This window comes from Euprymna scolopes, chromosome 21, assembly GCF_053919585.1.
Source record: "Euprymna scolopes isolate OS-2025 chromosome 21, ASM5391958v1, whole genome shotgun sequence".
Lineage (NCBI taxonomy): Eukaryota > Metazoa > Mollusca > Cephalopoda > Sepiida > Sepiolidae > Euprymna > Euprymna scolopes.
In genome coordinates this window covers 112,935,923-112,951,558 of record NC_136502.1, presented here as the reverse complement: position 1 = coordinate 112,951,558, position 15,636 = coordinate 112,935,923, and the positions used below count along the sequence as shown (strand labels likewise).

Below are 15,636 nucleotides of genomic sequence, written 5' to 3'. Positions count from 1 at the left end.
TGTTTGGTTCGTTAAAAGCGAATAAAACCCATATTTCTACGTTATCAATTTAGTCAAGGAATGTTTGCATGTTATTAAAATAATTTAACATTGCGAATTATAAAAATATTAAATTAAATAAAAAATATTTTTCGTAACTGCGAGATTATCGCCATTTTATTTCCGGTAGAAATTAGCCTTTCACTTATTGAGATAAGTATTATTTGTATTAATTTTTATGATACTCATGCAGAGAGTGATCCGTGCTGAAATAATGTTATTATGTAAAAAGTCATTCTTAACATGGGAAGGGGAGGATATTTTGTACCTATTCTGTCAATTACAATTGAATTTAAAAAAAAGCAATTAAACGTGGAAAAATGATTTTAAAAAAGCGGATCGCTCTCTGCATTAGCACCATTTTTATTTATTGCGGACTATTATTCTCATATTTATTAGTTGATGCTTCACGACTTTTCGGCCAACTATTTCTCTGGCCTTCATGAAAAGAAGTAAGTCCTTTTATAAATGTTCAGTAACTTTTTCCTTTTATTATTCTTAAAGAGTAAAACTTTTCTTATTCATGAAAAGAGTTAAGCCTACGTAAATAAATAAATGTTTGTACACGTGACAAATAATCAATAAATGGTTTAGTTACTTTTTTTTTTAATTATTTATGAAAAGAGTTAACGTAAATAATGTTTGATAAAGTGCGGAAGGCGACGTTGTGCAACAATCACTCCCATGCTTAATTTCTATACTTATAGGTTTTTGGAATTTTTTTTCACTGGATTATTATTGATTGGATACTAATTAAACAGATTATTAAAAAAAAAAATTAAAACGAAATCATTATTTCGACATTTGAAAGTGGTGCTCACTTTTTAGTTACAACGTTCTGATAAATCAGTCACCCATTTTGTAAGCAATAAAAACGCGGTATATCAAAACCATAGAAAGTAAAAATAATATGAGTCTCTACCGCATTTGTAAGTCAGTTATTTAGTTAAAAGTCAGTTTGTGGGTGGTTTTTTTTTTTAATTCTTTTTAGTAAAGGTGAGTTTTTTGTTTTTTTAAAAAATTTTTTTAAGTATTATAAATTTCACTAACATGCTGGAGAAATGTTTAATAATTTGGTATTTTTTTAGATTAGGTCCACCTCCACAATTTTCCTTTCAATGACAACATTTATAGGTTTCCGAGTATGCTGAACACGAAAATCGCATTGCAATTTTGCGGAAATAAATAGTTGTATTATGCATTGTATTCTTCGGCGGCCATCTTTTTACGTGCACACGCGCCATAAACAAATACACGCACGTAAAAAAAGATGGCCGCCAAAGATTACAATGCATAATACAACTTTTTATATCTTGATAACTACTTATTTCTGCAAAATTTCGATGCGATTTTCGTATTCAGCATAGTCGAAAACCATTTCAAGTCGTCATTTAAGAGAAAATTAAGGAGGTGGACCTAATCTAAAAATTTACCAATAATTTTTCATCCCGTATGCCTCCCGATACATTGCTTCGTCAACATGCGACCATTTTATATCTCCTGAAGACACTTCCGTATTTAGAAAAAAAAAAAAAAAAAAAAAAAAAAAAAATGAGTGATCGATTTACCAGAACGTGGTAACTAAAAAGTGAGTACCCCTTTCAAATGTTGAAATGATTTTTTTTTTTCAATTTTTTTTCATAATCTGGTTAGTGTTCAATCAATAATAATCCAGGGAAAAAATTTCAAAAAACCTATCAGTATAGAAACTCCATCACGTAAGTAAATAAATAAAAAATGTTACGTGTGCATGCGTTAGCCTTGACTAGGGGGGGTACTAAGGGAACGACAATTAAATAATTCTGCGGGTCGCCATTGGACTCAACGCCCAAGGAGTACCAAAATAGTTTTCATGATCTGAAGAAATTTTTTTTCCGAAAAGTGGGTGATCACTTTTCCATGTAAATTTAACTTAAAATGAGCACCCACTTTCTGGCCACCTGAGGAAGGGGCATTTAATTTCGTGTTTATTGGCTTAAAGGTTTTTTGACAAGGCAGTTTGGTACGCGAATGCATATTTAACAGTTTTCGTTTATGCTCACGCATAACATAAACAAAGGCTACGTCTGTGAAATGGAAAATAGTCCCAGAGTTCAGGGGTTAATACCATGCAAAAGAAATCAAACAAAAAAACTTTTTAGCCAAGAAACACACAGAAAAAACAAAAAAAAAAATAGCATCCATTTTTTTTCTATCGAATTCATTTGCTGTTTTTATTGAAAACTATTTTCCCCCGGATTTTTGATATAATTTTCCATTAAGGGCAGTGCGTCTCACGTTCATAAATAACAAAAAATTTGTTGTAGATTTTGGTGTGCTAAAAACGAATCTGCAAACCGTTTCCGTCGCAAAAAAATAGTTTTTATGATATGAAGAAATTACTTTTTTGAAAAAGCGGCGATCACTTTTCCATATAAATTTAACTTAAAATGAGCACCCACTTTCTAGCCACCTGAGAGAGGGGGGATTTTTTCCCATGTTTATTGGCTAAACAGCTTTCGTTTATGCTCACGCAGAGCGTAAACGAAGGCTACGGCTTTGAAATGGAAAATAGTCCCAGAGTTCAGGAGTTATTACCATGCAAAAGAAATCAAACAAAAAACTTTTTAGCCAAGAAACACAGAAAAATGCCCCTTTAAGTAAAATAATACCGGATTTTTTGGAGCAGATTTGCCGTTTAGTTGTACAAATATCCTCAAACCAGGTAATCACTAAAAGGGACTTTTAAAAGTCGTCACCTGTATCGAGCAAAAGTTTAAAACCACCGATTTTATGCCAGCTTACGTCATGGTAACATATATTGAGTGAGTTCCTAACAGTATTTTGTATAGTTTTTTAGTTTAAACTCATTTTCCCAAAATTTCCCCAAACTTAACGTGTTCGATACAGTCTGCCGCCATTTGTATTTTTCAGATATACCGATAAACATTGAATGTTTTTGAACCGATTATACATTACATAAAAACACTAAAATCTTATTCAGCTAGGTAGAACATTTACTTTTCTTGCCTTTGATAACATTTATTTGTTATATATTTATTTTTTGACAACTTCTTTGTATCTGTGTTTAGTAATACAAACCCTTTTCATTTAATGTAACGTTTAGTCGGCTCGAAAAACAATGTTTATCGGGGTATTTGAAAGATACAAATGGTGGTGGACACTGTTGATTACTTTAAGTTAGAGAAAGTGAGTTAAAACTAAAAAAACTATACAAAATACTGTAAGAAACCCACCGATTATGCCAGCCTATGTCATGGTAACATATATTCGGTGAGTTTCAGACACTGTTTTGTATAGTTTTTAGTTTTCAACTTACTTTCCCAAACTTAACGTATTCAACAGAGTCCACGACCATTTCTGTTTTTTGAGCCAATTAAACATTTTACATTACATAAAAACACTAAACAATTATCCAATTAGGTAGAAACGTAACTTACCTTACCTTTGCTTTCATTTATTTGTTTTTGGACAACTTTTTTGAATCTGTGTATAGTAACCCCTCCCCTTCCCCCACCATCAACCAAATATTAATTACTGACTCACATTTTTGTAAAACAACAACAAAAAAAAACATTTAGCGTTTCAACATTTTTGCTACGTTCGACTTCATCCACTGATTGTTGGTCAAGTCCAAACCATGAATGATTGACAGAAACTCCCAAGGATCCAGATCAAATTCTGCAAGAGAACCATTTTTTTTCATTTTCGCCTTCTTTTTCACTTTTTGCAGTGGATTGCTGTACTAATATAAGAAACATGCATTTTCTCTTTTTATTAAATTTTTCCATTACACCAAATTGAGCCACTGCAACGCGTGGCAGGGTACAGCTAGTGTATATATATATATACTGGCACAATCACCTTGACACACGAGTTTGCACCAGATCACCAAATTTAAGCATTGTTGAGCCCGGCCAGTACCAGATGGGTGACCATTTAGGAAGGCTAGGTACTGTAAGTATCGGGCTGAGTCGTAGAAATTTCCAGGCTGCTATTTTGAGGCACATTAATTCACTGGGAGAGATGCACTTCCAATCTTTATGAAGACATGCATCTAGGAAAAGGTAACTCTGATAAAAACCTGTGGTCTACTGTATACTCTGTCCTTTGCACTGACAAAGTAAGAACAAAAAGGGTGGTTGGTTCTACACAAAGCCTTCACCACTATAACAAATCATCTGTGTGGATTTCTGAGCAACTTAGTTGTTGTGGCGGAAGCTCATGCATTTTAATTGACGGGAGAGTACTTCCAGTATATATATATATATATATATATATATATACCTTATTAGATGAACAGTTTCTGCTGTTTAATACATTACACAAAGTATTTAATATAAAATTAATTATTACTGCATGTGAAATTTTATCAGCATGATAAACAAACACAATAAAGCAAGAATTGCCGGCAATGTAAATATTATAAATCTATTCTGCAATTATATAAATAAGATCGACTGTCCACTAATAGATAAATGCCAAAGTAAATGTGCTATATATGAAGCCGCTGTCAAATTGAAATTCACTAATAAAATCTATATTGATTCTACGCAATGTAGCTTCAATAAATACTACGCAAATCATTTGGATAAATATAGGCATAGTATGGATTTGTCAACGTGCATTTCAGAGATGAAAGATAAATGCAAAATTGATTGTGTTATATAATTGGAACTCGTTTCCAAGTTTAAGTCTGGCACTGCAATATGTAGATTGTGCATGGAGGATAGGCTGGCTATAGTTACGTACACTCCAGTTTATGAAGAAGTGAAGGTACTTGTCCAGAATTCCACCTATATTTATTTTCCCTTTGTGTGCGTGCGTGTGTGTGTGTATGATGATTACTATAATTATTATAATACCTACAGACACTAGTGTTTCATCATTTTGGGTATTATCAGTGCAAGAATTACAATTACAGCCGGTCAGGAGATTTGAATCCCGCCACAAAGTCATCTCTGACTCCATTATCAAGGAACAAACCACACAGCCAACATTAACCACGAGAAATAGAGTTGAAATTAACATTTACATGTGCAAATTTAAATGTGTGTGTGTGTGTATATATATATATATAATATATATAATTTGTGATGGGACGATTCCAATATTTTTCCTGATTCTAATGCAATTACCGATTCTTTTCTACATTTCTTATTCTGGTACAATTACAGATTCCGCTTCTTTTAAATTTCTAAATATATAGTTGTTTTTCTTATTTGAGGAAGGGGGGGGCGAAATACTGCAAAAGCCATATAATCTCTCTCTCTCTCTCTCTCTCTCTCTCTCTCTATATATATATATATATATATATATATATATATATATATATATATATATATATATATATAAAGTCGTGTACCTGTCTGTTTGTTTGTATTCTGTTTCTAAGTTTGTTCACAATTTGCTTAATACAAAAGTTCCATTACTTCATTACTTTACTATTTCATTTGTTTTTACATATAGTTTGATTCTTGCAAAATAAACGCTCAAGAGGTCACCTCATTTGCATATTACATTAAGGAAAATCGATTTTATTAAATAGTTGTACGTTAGTTACTGTTTATAGCGAGAGAATTGTTTTAAGTGTTCTATTTAAGATTGTTATTTAAAGTTGATTTATATTGATTATATATTTAATTTATTTTGAATTATTATTATCGACATCGATTTTTTTTTTAGAAAGTTTCAAGTTTTTTTCCCTGAGCACGACCTGTTGTTTTTTTTTCTATTATATAAATCTCAAACGTCGGTTTGTGTGTGTCTGCTAAAAACTTTTGTCAGCTGCATCAGACCGAGTCGAAACTGGTACCATCTGAAAAAGTGATCCCTCGGATGCATAATATCTGAAAATTAGAAAAAAAGATTAACTCTGTGACCATTTCTTTCTTATATATATAATGTATTTTCATATAAAAGGAACTACGTGTATGTGACTTCGTTCCTTATAGACTCAGAAACGGCTTGGCCAAATTTTTGGAGATTTCATATGAAGGTATTTGATGTGTCTGGGAATGTTCTTACGTAAGCTTTGTATTGGAATGCATCTGATAAGTATCGAAAATCGATAATCAAAAAATCACTTCATACAGCCTAACAGCACAACTGGATTTGAAAAGTTTTATCACTGAACAAGCAGAACGACCCAACCCATAAAATCAACTTGAGATTCTTTTATAAAACAGGAGCGCGTTCAAAATAAATGCTTTTTTTAGAGCATAATTGAACCATAATACTTGGCTTTTTTCGTTTAATCTTAAAAACAAAGAAAAATCTGTATGACGTACAAACCCGTGCCGAAACGAAAATATATTCGAAAAATCACCATAATTAATCAAGTAGTTTTATTTTTAAATAAAAAAAAAATCAGATTTCATGAATATCCGAGGAATGACTGTGATGTCCGCCATTTTGAGAAAAAAAATTTAAAATGACTAAGAGATGATTCAACAATAATTCATATTTATTAGATTTCTTTTATTTGTTTGGTCCTTGTCCAGAATTCCCCCTATATTAGATTAAAAAAAAAAATTTTTTTTTTAAATATATATGATGTACATACCCCTGATGGAACGAAATTATCATATTCCAAAAATCATGATAAATCAAGGAGCGAATGCTTATTTACTGGACATTTGACGAGGTCGTTTATGAGCGCTGATCTATGGTCCAGTGGTTAGAATTGCCGACTATCAACATGATGGTTGTAGTTTCAATCCACGGCTAAGGAAAGGTGTTAGTCTAGCCTCACTGATGAGTTGTGATACAACGAAACAGTACTCTATGTGAATGGCATATATATAATGTAATAGGTAGGGAGTTAAAGAAGTATTCAAGGATTTTAAAATGTGGACCTACCAAGATGTACGAAGCTCAAAAAATTGATGGAGCTTCGAAATACTCAGGTATAAAGCACATTAATAACACCCCTCCCCTTGATGTTATTTCTGTATTAAATGGGCAAATAAATCTATATGTATACCGGTGTATTGCTTTCTCTTGTCTATAACGCTCTTTACACGCCCCCCCCCACCACACACACATATATATAATATGTAAATATAATGTGAATGTATCGTTAGTGAAAATTCTAAAACCTTAAGATATATTTAATTGATTCGGAGATCAGTCATTAACGTCAAAACTCATAACGTGTTTTTCATATTTCTTATGAAGTACGTCTTACATGTGTTTCGTTGAACAGCTGAATCTCACTAAACAATTCATCAGAGACAAAAATATATTCCTTGGAAAATGGAATGGAAGAGAAGAATAAGCAAAAACTGTTGATAAAAGGAAATTTTAAGTTCACAGAAAAACCGCTGGAAAAATGGTGGGATCCTTCTATCGATCCAGTAGATATCTCACTGCTGATGCCATGCCATCATCTATATACATAAAAGCCAGGTACGTCCAAGGATGGAATACTGTTACCACATCTGGGCAGGGGCTGCTAGAAAGGACTTGTCCTGCCTTGATAGGGTTCAAAATAGACTTTGTAGCCTGGTGGGAGATGTCCTTTTCTCTTTGCTGCAATCTCCTTCTCACAGAAGAGATGTTGCGAGTTTGTCTCTGATGTATCGTTATTTTCATGGAAAGTGTTCGACTGAGCTTCAATCTATGGACCCTCCTCGCCAAACTTTCACAAGAAACACTCGTCTAGCTGAAAACACTGTCAATAATTCCCGCCACTCTTTATCTAAACCTAAACCTAAACATAGATTCTATGAATAAAGCTTCTTTCTTAGAACTGCACGCCTGTGGAATTGTCTTCCATTTTCCTGCTTTCCAGCTGATTACAATCTGATTGTCTTCAAGTCCAACATAAACAAGTTCTTGATGAGCCGTTCCACTTAAGTTAACAAATTTACCGAATTTCCATTACTAACGATTACTATATTGTCCAATTGACTACTGTACACTCTTAACCCCTATCCTCGAGTGGTCTCTTGGCCTTGATAAGTGGTGATGCCTATTGGAAAAAAAAAACTTTATTATTGCAGTGTTGATAGGCTTTTACCACAAAGAAAAGCCATTGAAGTTAACCCACGCGTGTGGAATCAATCATTCATCGCTATTTATCTATCTATCTATCTGTGTGTGTATATATATATATATATATATATATATATATATATACACACACACACACACAAGGTTCCTTCAGTCTTTGACAGTCAATGGATACCCACGAAGGGGTGCCTGCTTATGCAATGTTTTATTTTTTGTTTGTGGCAGAAGGTGCGCAATCTCCAACCACACCTCTCTTGAGTCGACATTGTTAAATACCAGTGGCGAGTGAAGTGTATGTACAGGACGACTGGAAACAAATGCCCAGATAAGCGGAGAGCACATACAGTGCCTAAAATTCCCAGATGGTCACCCAACTGGTACTTACCAGGCTCAACTCAACGTAGCTTAACTTCGGTGATCTGACGAGAACCGGTGTGTCAACGCGATTATGCCGTGTATATCTATAATATAAAGCTAAACGTCTGTGTATGTGTGTCTGGTCACGAATAGGCTCCTATATGGTTGACTATTATAGAAAGCTGATCACATATAATGATAGAAGATATATCGAGACACAGGAATGGGTATGTTTGATCTGGCATAATGATGATTCATTAAAATTGTGGGGTCTGCATACGCGCCTGGTCCACAAAGTATGGAAATAAAAAATTTAAAAAAAAAACGTTTACAAGTGTTTTTGATATAGATGTACATAATAATACTTTGATAAGCATGTTTTAACTTAAATAGGGATGATATAATAAAATTGTGGGGTCTGCGTTAGCGCCTGGCCTCCATAGAATGGAAATAGGCACAAACTTTAATAAAGACTTTTCATATCTATCTGCGTAAGTATACTTTGATAATTATGTTTCAGTTTGAAGAAATATGGTATAATAAAATTATGGAGTGTTCGTTCGCGCCTGACCTTTATAGAATGTAAATATGTCACAAAGTTTAACAAGGTTTTTTAATATAGATCCACAGAATATTGTGATAAGTGTTTCAGTGTGAACAGATATGGTATAATAAATTATTGGGTTTATCTTTTTTATTACTTTCATCATATTTTGCTTTGGTTTTGATACACCAAATTCGAAGCTATCTCTTTACAACCCTTCCTTTTCATAAGCTATCATACTTTCATAAATCAGAGTCCATTTTCTGTAGGCTGTTTTTGAACCCAGTCAACGACGGGTACTTTTGCTAGTATATATATATTCTTGAAAGTTACTTTTTGTTGCTGTTGTCGTCAACCTGCATTTTGCTTGAACAATCATCCTCTTCATCATCATCATTCCGTTTGATGTGTTCATGATATTTATTTATTAAGTCAAATCGAGTTTTTCAAGCAAGTCAATAATTTACTCATAATTTTCTGCTTTCAATAATTACATTTTCAATAGAGAAGCGTTGCAAATCGCTAATCTATTTAGACTAACATTTCGACATAATTTTTACACTAGTCAAGGTTAGGTGTTCCATAAACAACATACAGTGGAAAAACTTGCTGAATCTAGCGACACCGAAGAGCTTTGATACGGCGAAACAAATTTGTAAATTTCTCTTTCTCACTATATATATATATATATATATATATATATATATATACTTTAAATTTGTCTTTACATAAACAGTAATTTGTTCCTACACAGTCATGAGCATGTTTCGGTCTTCCCGTGTTTAATAACTAGAGACCTTTTCAGGCAACAACGCTTATATTGAAAAGAATTCCGCTTTATATGCAAGATAAAATGTATTTATTGTATTAATTTGCTTCCCCATCAAAGCAAATTAGGCACAAGGCCGTTTTTAATGTGAGGTAAAAACCAGCTCCCCTAAAAGTAGGCAAAAAGGGGGCACTCTGGTTACCAAAAATAATAATTGTCCCAGTATATAGGGTTTCCCCTCCATTGACTGGTACAAATTATTTAAAGTGCAGCATCTGCAGAACACATACTACACTTTGATCCCGGCCCGAAGGCCAAGAACAGCAGGTTGTTTATTTGCTCCCCCACCGAGCAAATTAGGCACAAGGCCGATTTTTAATGTGAGGAGTGAAGGGGAAATGGGGACCAACTCCCCGGGGACTAGGGGTGCTGGATAGTGACAATTGGTGTGAAGGGTTGGCCCTACATTGATCAAGGTCTTATATGTGGGGTCGCCCCCACATATGGTCTTTGCTTGGAGTATCTGCCGGAACAGATACTACACTATGATCCCGGCCCGAAGGCCAAGAACAACAGAAAAAAGGCAAGCCTCTTTTCTATTTATACATATGTGATAGATTCTTCCATCGATTTCGACGTATGAGCTCTGCCACAACAACTAAGTTGTTTGGGAATTAACACAGATGATTTGTTTGTAGTGGTGAAGGCTTTGTACAGAACCAGCCATATCTTTTTGTACAACTGCTAATCTCAGTCGTTGCAATGGCTGACACAAGACAGAGCATACATTAGACCTCAAGTTTTACATTAGCGTTTTCCTTCTCCTATGCATGTTTTAACGAAGACTGGGTGTGCATCTTTCCCAATGAATTAAACGTGTTCCCAGATACCAATCTGGAAATTTCTATGTCTCGGCACGGTACTTACAGCGTTTGACCTTCTCGAATGATCACCCATCTGGTACTGACCAAACTCATTGTTGCTGAACTTTGGTAATCTGGTGAGAACTGGTGTGTCAACGTGATTATTCCGTCTATACATGTATAGATTATGCCACACACACACACACATATATATATATATATATATATATATATATAAGTTACTATACCGAAACGGCACTACCCCTAGGCGAGTTGAACAAACTCCCTCTAAAGGAGGAAGTTGCATGGGAGTATGAAATTCACAAGCAGTCTCCACTCGCATGTATATCCCTTGTTAGTGGAGATAATGACATTAGAGTTTGCAGCTCTTGCAGGGAGGTGACGAATTCCTCGTACATATAGCACCTGGTATTCCCAAGTTGATTGTCCCATCTGGTACTGACCAGACTCAGCGTTGCTTAACTTCAGTAATCTAACGGAAACTGGTGTGTCAACGTGAGTATGCTGTACATATAATATTAGATATATTTGTATGTACAGAATTAATTCTAACGGATACACCGATCATTATGAATTTTGGAACACAGATGCCAAACTGAAGAAGTGAAAATGTAGGCTATATTTACTTTAGTTTATTTTTAAGCAAAGGATGAAAAAGGGATGATAGCTCTGTGTGAAAATTCAGACATCTTCGATTTCTTTTAAATTTTGACAATCGATATCAGAACATCAATTAATAAATATTCTCGATATTGCGATTCCTTTGAAGTATTTTAAAGGTTTTTTAGGGAACATTATATGGACACAATTTACAACTTGAAAATTCAAATGTTTTAGATTTACATTTAATTTTATCCCGAGTCGATAGACACCAATAAAATAAAATTCCTTGAATTTAAATTCCTTTTAAATACTCCTTTAAGCTAAAGCTTTAAATTTTAGACATTTTAACGAATCAAAATCATGTAGCGAATTGTGAGCAAAATTGAAATAAGGATTCTAGACATAAGGTTCAGTATCATATCTTTATTCATAAGGCTTATTAAAAGTGGTGTAAAACTGTTCTGTTTGTCGTCAAGGGTGTGAGTTCTGTTATAGAAGCGTTAATTTGAATAATAATAATAATAATATCACACCCTTGACGTTAATCTCGTGTAGCCAACGCCACGTTCCAACATTTCAAAATACAACCGCTGAGAGATAACACGCGGATTTTTACAAACAAACTTTTCTTTCTCCAACTTTACAATATGGCAAGAAAGAAGAAGAAAAAAAAGGAATAAAACAACATACTGAGGATGGAGCTTAACTCCGAAATATATTTAAATTATAAATTTCAAGCAAAAATATTTGTTTATTTTTATAATATTGCGTTGTGATTTGGTTTTCCAGTACACTTGATGCGTATTTTATTGCTCTGTTTGTGTAATTTATTTTACCTGTTCTGGGAGAGTGTTGTATATTGGTTTATATTGGAGGAGATGATATATTAAAACGTGTCATATATTATCTAGTGGATGTAAGATATTGTTCTTTTAACAGACAGATAATAAACGTATAAATTGTATGTATGTTGTTTAGCCAGGTGACATGATATTGACGTGTAAACCGAGTCATGTTGTATGAGACTTATCGCATGGGATATTTTTACAGTTCATATGTAAGAAGAAGAATATATGCTTCATACCTTTTTCTTGAAGAATTCTTCTGTATCTTCCCGCTGCTCCGTGACGAACCATGAAGCGATCAGTACCAACCAATTGAGACATCTGTTCTTATTTGTGAAACCATTAAAACAACTCTTTATATTTTTATAACATAAATTTATAACTGTTGTCTCAAATTGTTTTCACAGGATCTGCAGTTTGTCTACATTTCTATTCTTACAGCTCGCTCCCTAGCTGTCTGTCCACCCCTAAATAGACGTCTGTCCGCTTTGGTGGTCAATCCTCAACTCTCTGAATCTCTCCAAAACTAACTACCTCACGTGTTCTCTTACGTCACCTAATTACGTGTCTCAGACCAACCTAATCCACAACTAGTTATTTGTTTATTCAAAACCCCAAAATAATGTTTACATATATTTTATATTTTCACATTCTTTTTGCGATTTACACGTCAATCATTTCTTCTTCAATTTAATTGTTTATTCTTCTAATCATAATACCTGATCCAGCGACCATCCGCCGCTCAAATCAATTAACAAGAATACAATAACAATAATAATAATGTTTTGACCATTGACCCCGCTTGCCACAGTTAACAGATACTACGCTATGATCACAGCCTAAAGGGTTATAACATTACAAGAGTGTTTCTTCTCAAATAGGTAAAATTCGATTTTTTTTTTTTTTACTTTAACAACATCATCTTTGTTGATTGGAGGATCTAATTTTTTTTTAATGTTCATGATAATATTATTCTGCTAAATTGTTTGCATGTTTAAAACTGGCAAAAGTTATAGCCTGTTGACTTACAATGAACACGCTATGTCAAATTGATGGTTGAATATGATTAAATTTGTGCATATTTTTGCTTTAAATACTTATCTTTACTAATCGCTGTGTATTGAACGGAGACCTTAATACTTAGTTCGCTGCACCTTCTCATAACAAAGTCCATACAAAATTTCAGCCAGATCGGCTCAGTAGTTTGCAAGAAAACTAATATAGTAAATATGGCATTGTGGTGACTAATCCCTATCAATTCCTAACAGTGCATCAAACGAGTACCCCAATACTTAGTTCGCTGCACTTTATAATAACAAAGATCCATACAAAATTTCAGCCAGATCGGCGATGTAGTTTCGAGAAAAAGTGGAACAGACAGAGAGAGAGTAAGAAAAACGCAATATAGATAGATTATTATTTGCCTGTGTTATCGAAGTTTACCAGTAAATTCAAACTGTGTAGATAATTGTTTTCTACATTTTAATTATTTTCCCTTTTTTTTTTTTCTTCTTTCAGATTGTTTTCCGATTGAAACTTGCAAGACTAAGTCTGCTGCTGCCATGGCGGAGCGAGACCATCGCAGGAAGACACTCACTAAAAGCATGCAGCAACGGTTGCTTTGTCCCGAAGTTAAAAACGTAACTCCCAAATGTCTGAAGACGCCCAACATTGGGCACATACCTGACTGCACTCAGTGGACTGACATGCGACTGCCGCCGCCCCGTAAGATGATCACTTGCCCACCCAGCCCGCCTCCACTAAAGCCCGTCAAGATCCTACAAGTGCCTCTCTTACAAACGCCTCTGCCCGCACCCCAACCAAAAAAGAAGCGCTGATTTTTTTTTTTTTTTTTTTTTTACCAAACATCTAAATGGTGAGATGAACGTACTAACAAAAAGAATAAAGTCAAGGTATTTTTTAGAATAAAGCAAAGACATAGCTTTGATATTATTTTGAATAACACACTGATAATGCTTTTATATAAAACCTAGCTGAATTACCCATCGCTCGATGGGTGCATAATAATGAGGCCATAGAAACCAGACCAGACCGGACCAAATACTTAAAAAGTAATCAAAAACATATTACTGTTGTAAAAAAATGTGTGAAAATAACAAATTACACTTCTGAAGTTATGGATTCAGTAAATTTATAATTGTGGAGGGGGGGGGGGCGAAATTTACTTTGTTTTAGGATCCATATAATTTTTCTGAGTTATTTGCATTTTTTTTGGGGGGGGGGCTAATGTTCTCATATTGAATGTTATTCCCACAACGTTTCTGTTGATGTAATTCCAACCTTATTCAAGTGTATTTTGTTTAACTCGGGAATCTTTCTGTCCAACTTGGGAATCTGGGCAGAAATTCAAGTGCTAGGACCTGTGGCGTAACGGATAAAGTACTCTATAAAGTTCAGCTGTAAGTGACACTCTTCTGCAAATTGAGGGTTCAGTCGTTAGTGCAGGCGATAATAAGAATACAATTGCAAATTACTGAAGACTGATACTCACTCATGACTGACGGGACGAGAACATGCTGCCCTCATTGATTAAATAAAGGGTTCTGTCCGAAATCTGTACAGATTAGAGATTTCAACAGAAAGATTCTCCATTTCGACAAGATACACCTGAAGAAGGTCGGAGTTTACATCGACCGAAACGTTGTGCAAATATCATAAACTGAAAACACTAGTCCAAATAATGCGAATTATCAATCCTCGTGTTTTCAAAAATTCAGAAACATTTTTTGTTTGTTACTTATTTTACTAATCTGATTAAAATTAGAAAAAAAAAAAAAAATTTTTTTAATCCCATACGGGTTCACCATCCTTTAAGAATCCCCTTTAAAAAGTGCAAAAGGTGAAAAGGTCAAGCCTTAACAGATTTCAATGCAATCAAAAGTATGACAAAAATAAATAAATAAATAATATGCCTAGAAGTAGAGCTCACCAAATTAAAGTTATGAATTAGAAATACTTTTTTATTTAATGGCATGAAACCCCATTAAATTATCAATATTTGAACGAACCCCTCTAATGGCGTTTTTAGCAAAATCATTTAAACTTTAAATATCACTAAACTTAGAGGTAAATATTTTTTAATTGTGGAAGGTATAACACTCTCTCAGCGACCTCCATGAAGACAAAAAAGATAAATGTGATCTAATGAACAATCTGCATATATATATATATATATATATATATATATATATATATATATATATATATATATATTTATTATTATTTTTTTTTTTTCAGTTACTTAATATCCCGGGTTTAACGAATCACCACAGACTTTGATCTAACAGACAGAGCCTGTTATAATCTTCTCTCATCAGTTAGAAATGAAGACTGGGAAAGCCGGGTTTATGATGATCCGTAAAACCGTTTCTTTCTTTTTTTCATTATTTAAAAAATTTTTTTTTTTTTTTTTTAATTTAAGATAACAATTATTTACACTCCTGCATCAGTAATTGAGCGGTCTGGTCGGTTGTCTAAAAATACCTTATATCTGCCATAAAACTATGTACATATAGAATAATAGTTCCGGTGAGTTAATCCAGCGAATCCTTACTGTTT

The 15,636-nt window shown here is 33.8% G+C and overlaps 1 protein-coding gene across 1 annotated transcript in view; it reads left to right on the top strand.

Moving 5' to 3' along the window:
- LOC145242980 (protocadherin beta-15-like) overlaps nt 1-14,857 on the top strand; it is a 631,746-nt gene extending 616,889 nt beyond the window's left edge. The window contains exon 5 of the mRNA XM_080106093.1: nt 13,576-14,857. Within this exon, the coding sequence (XP_079962219.1) occupies nt 13,576-13,895 (320 nt within the window). The 3' untranslated portion in view covers nt 13,896-14,857. The remainder of the gene's footprint in view (nt 1-13,575) is intronic.
- The last annotated feature ends 779 nt before the right edge of the window (nt 14,858-15,636 follow it).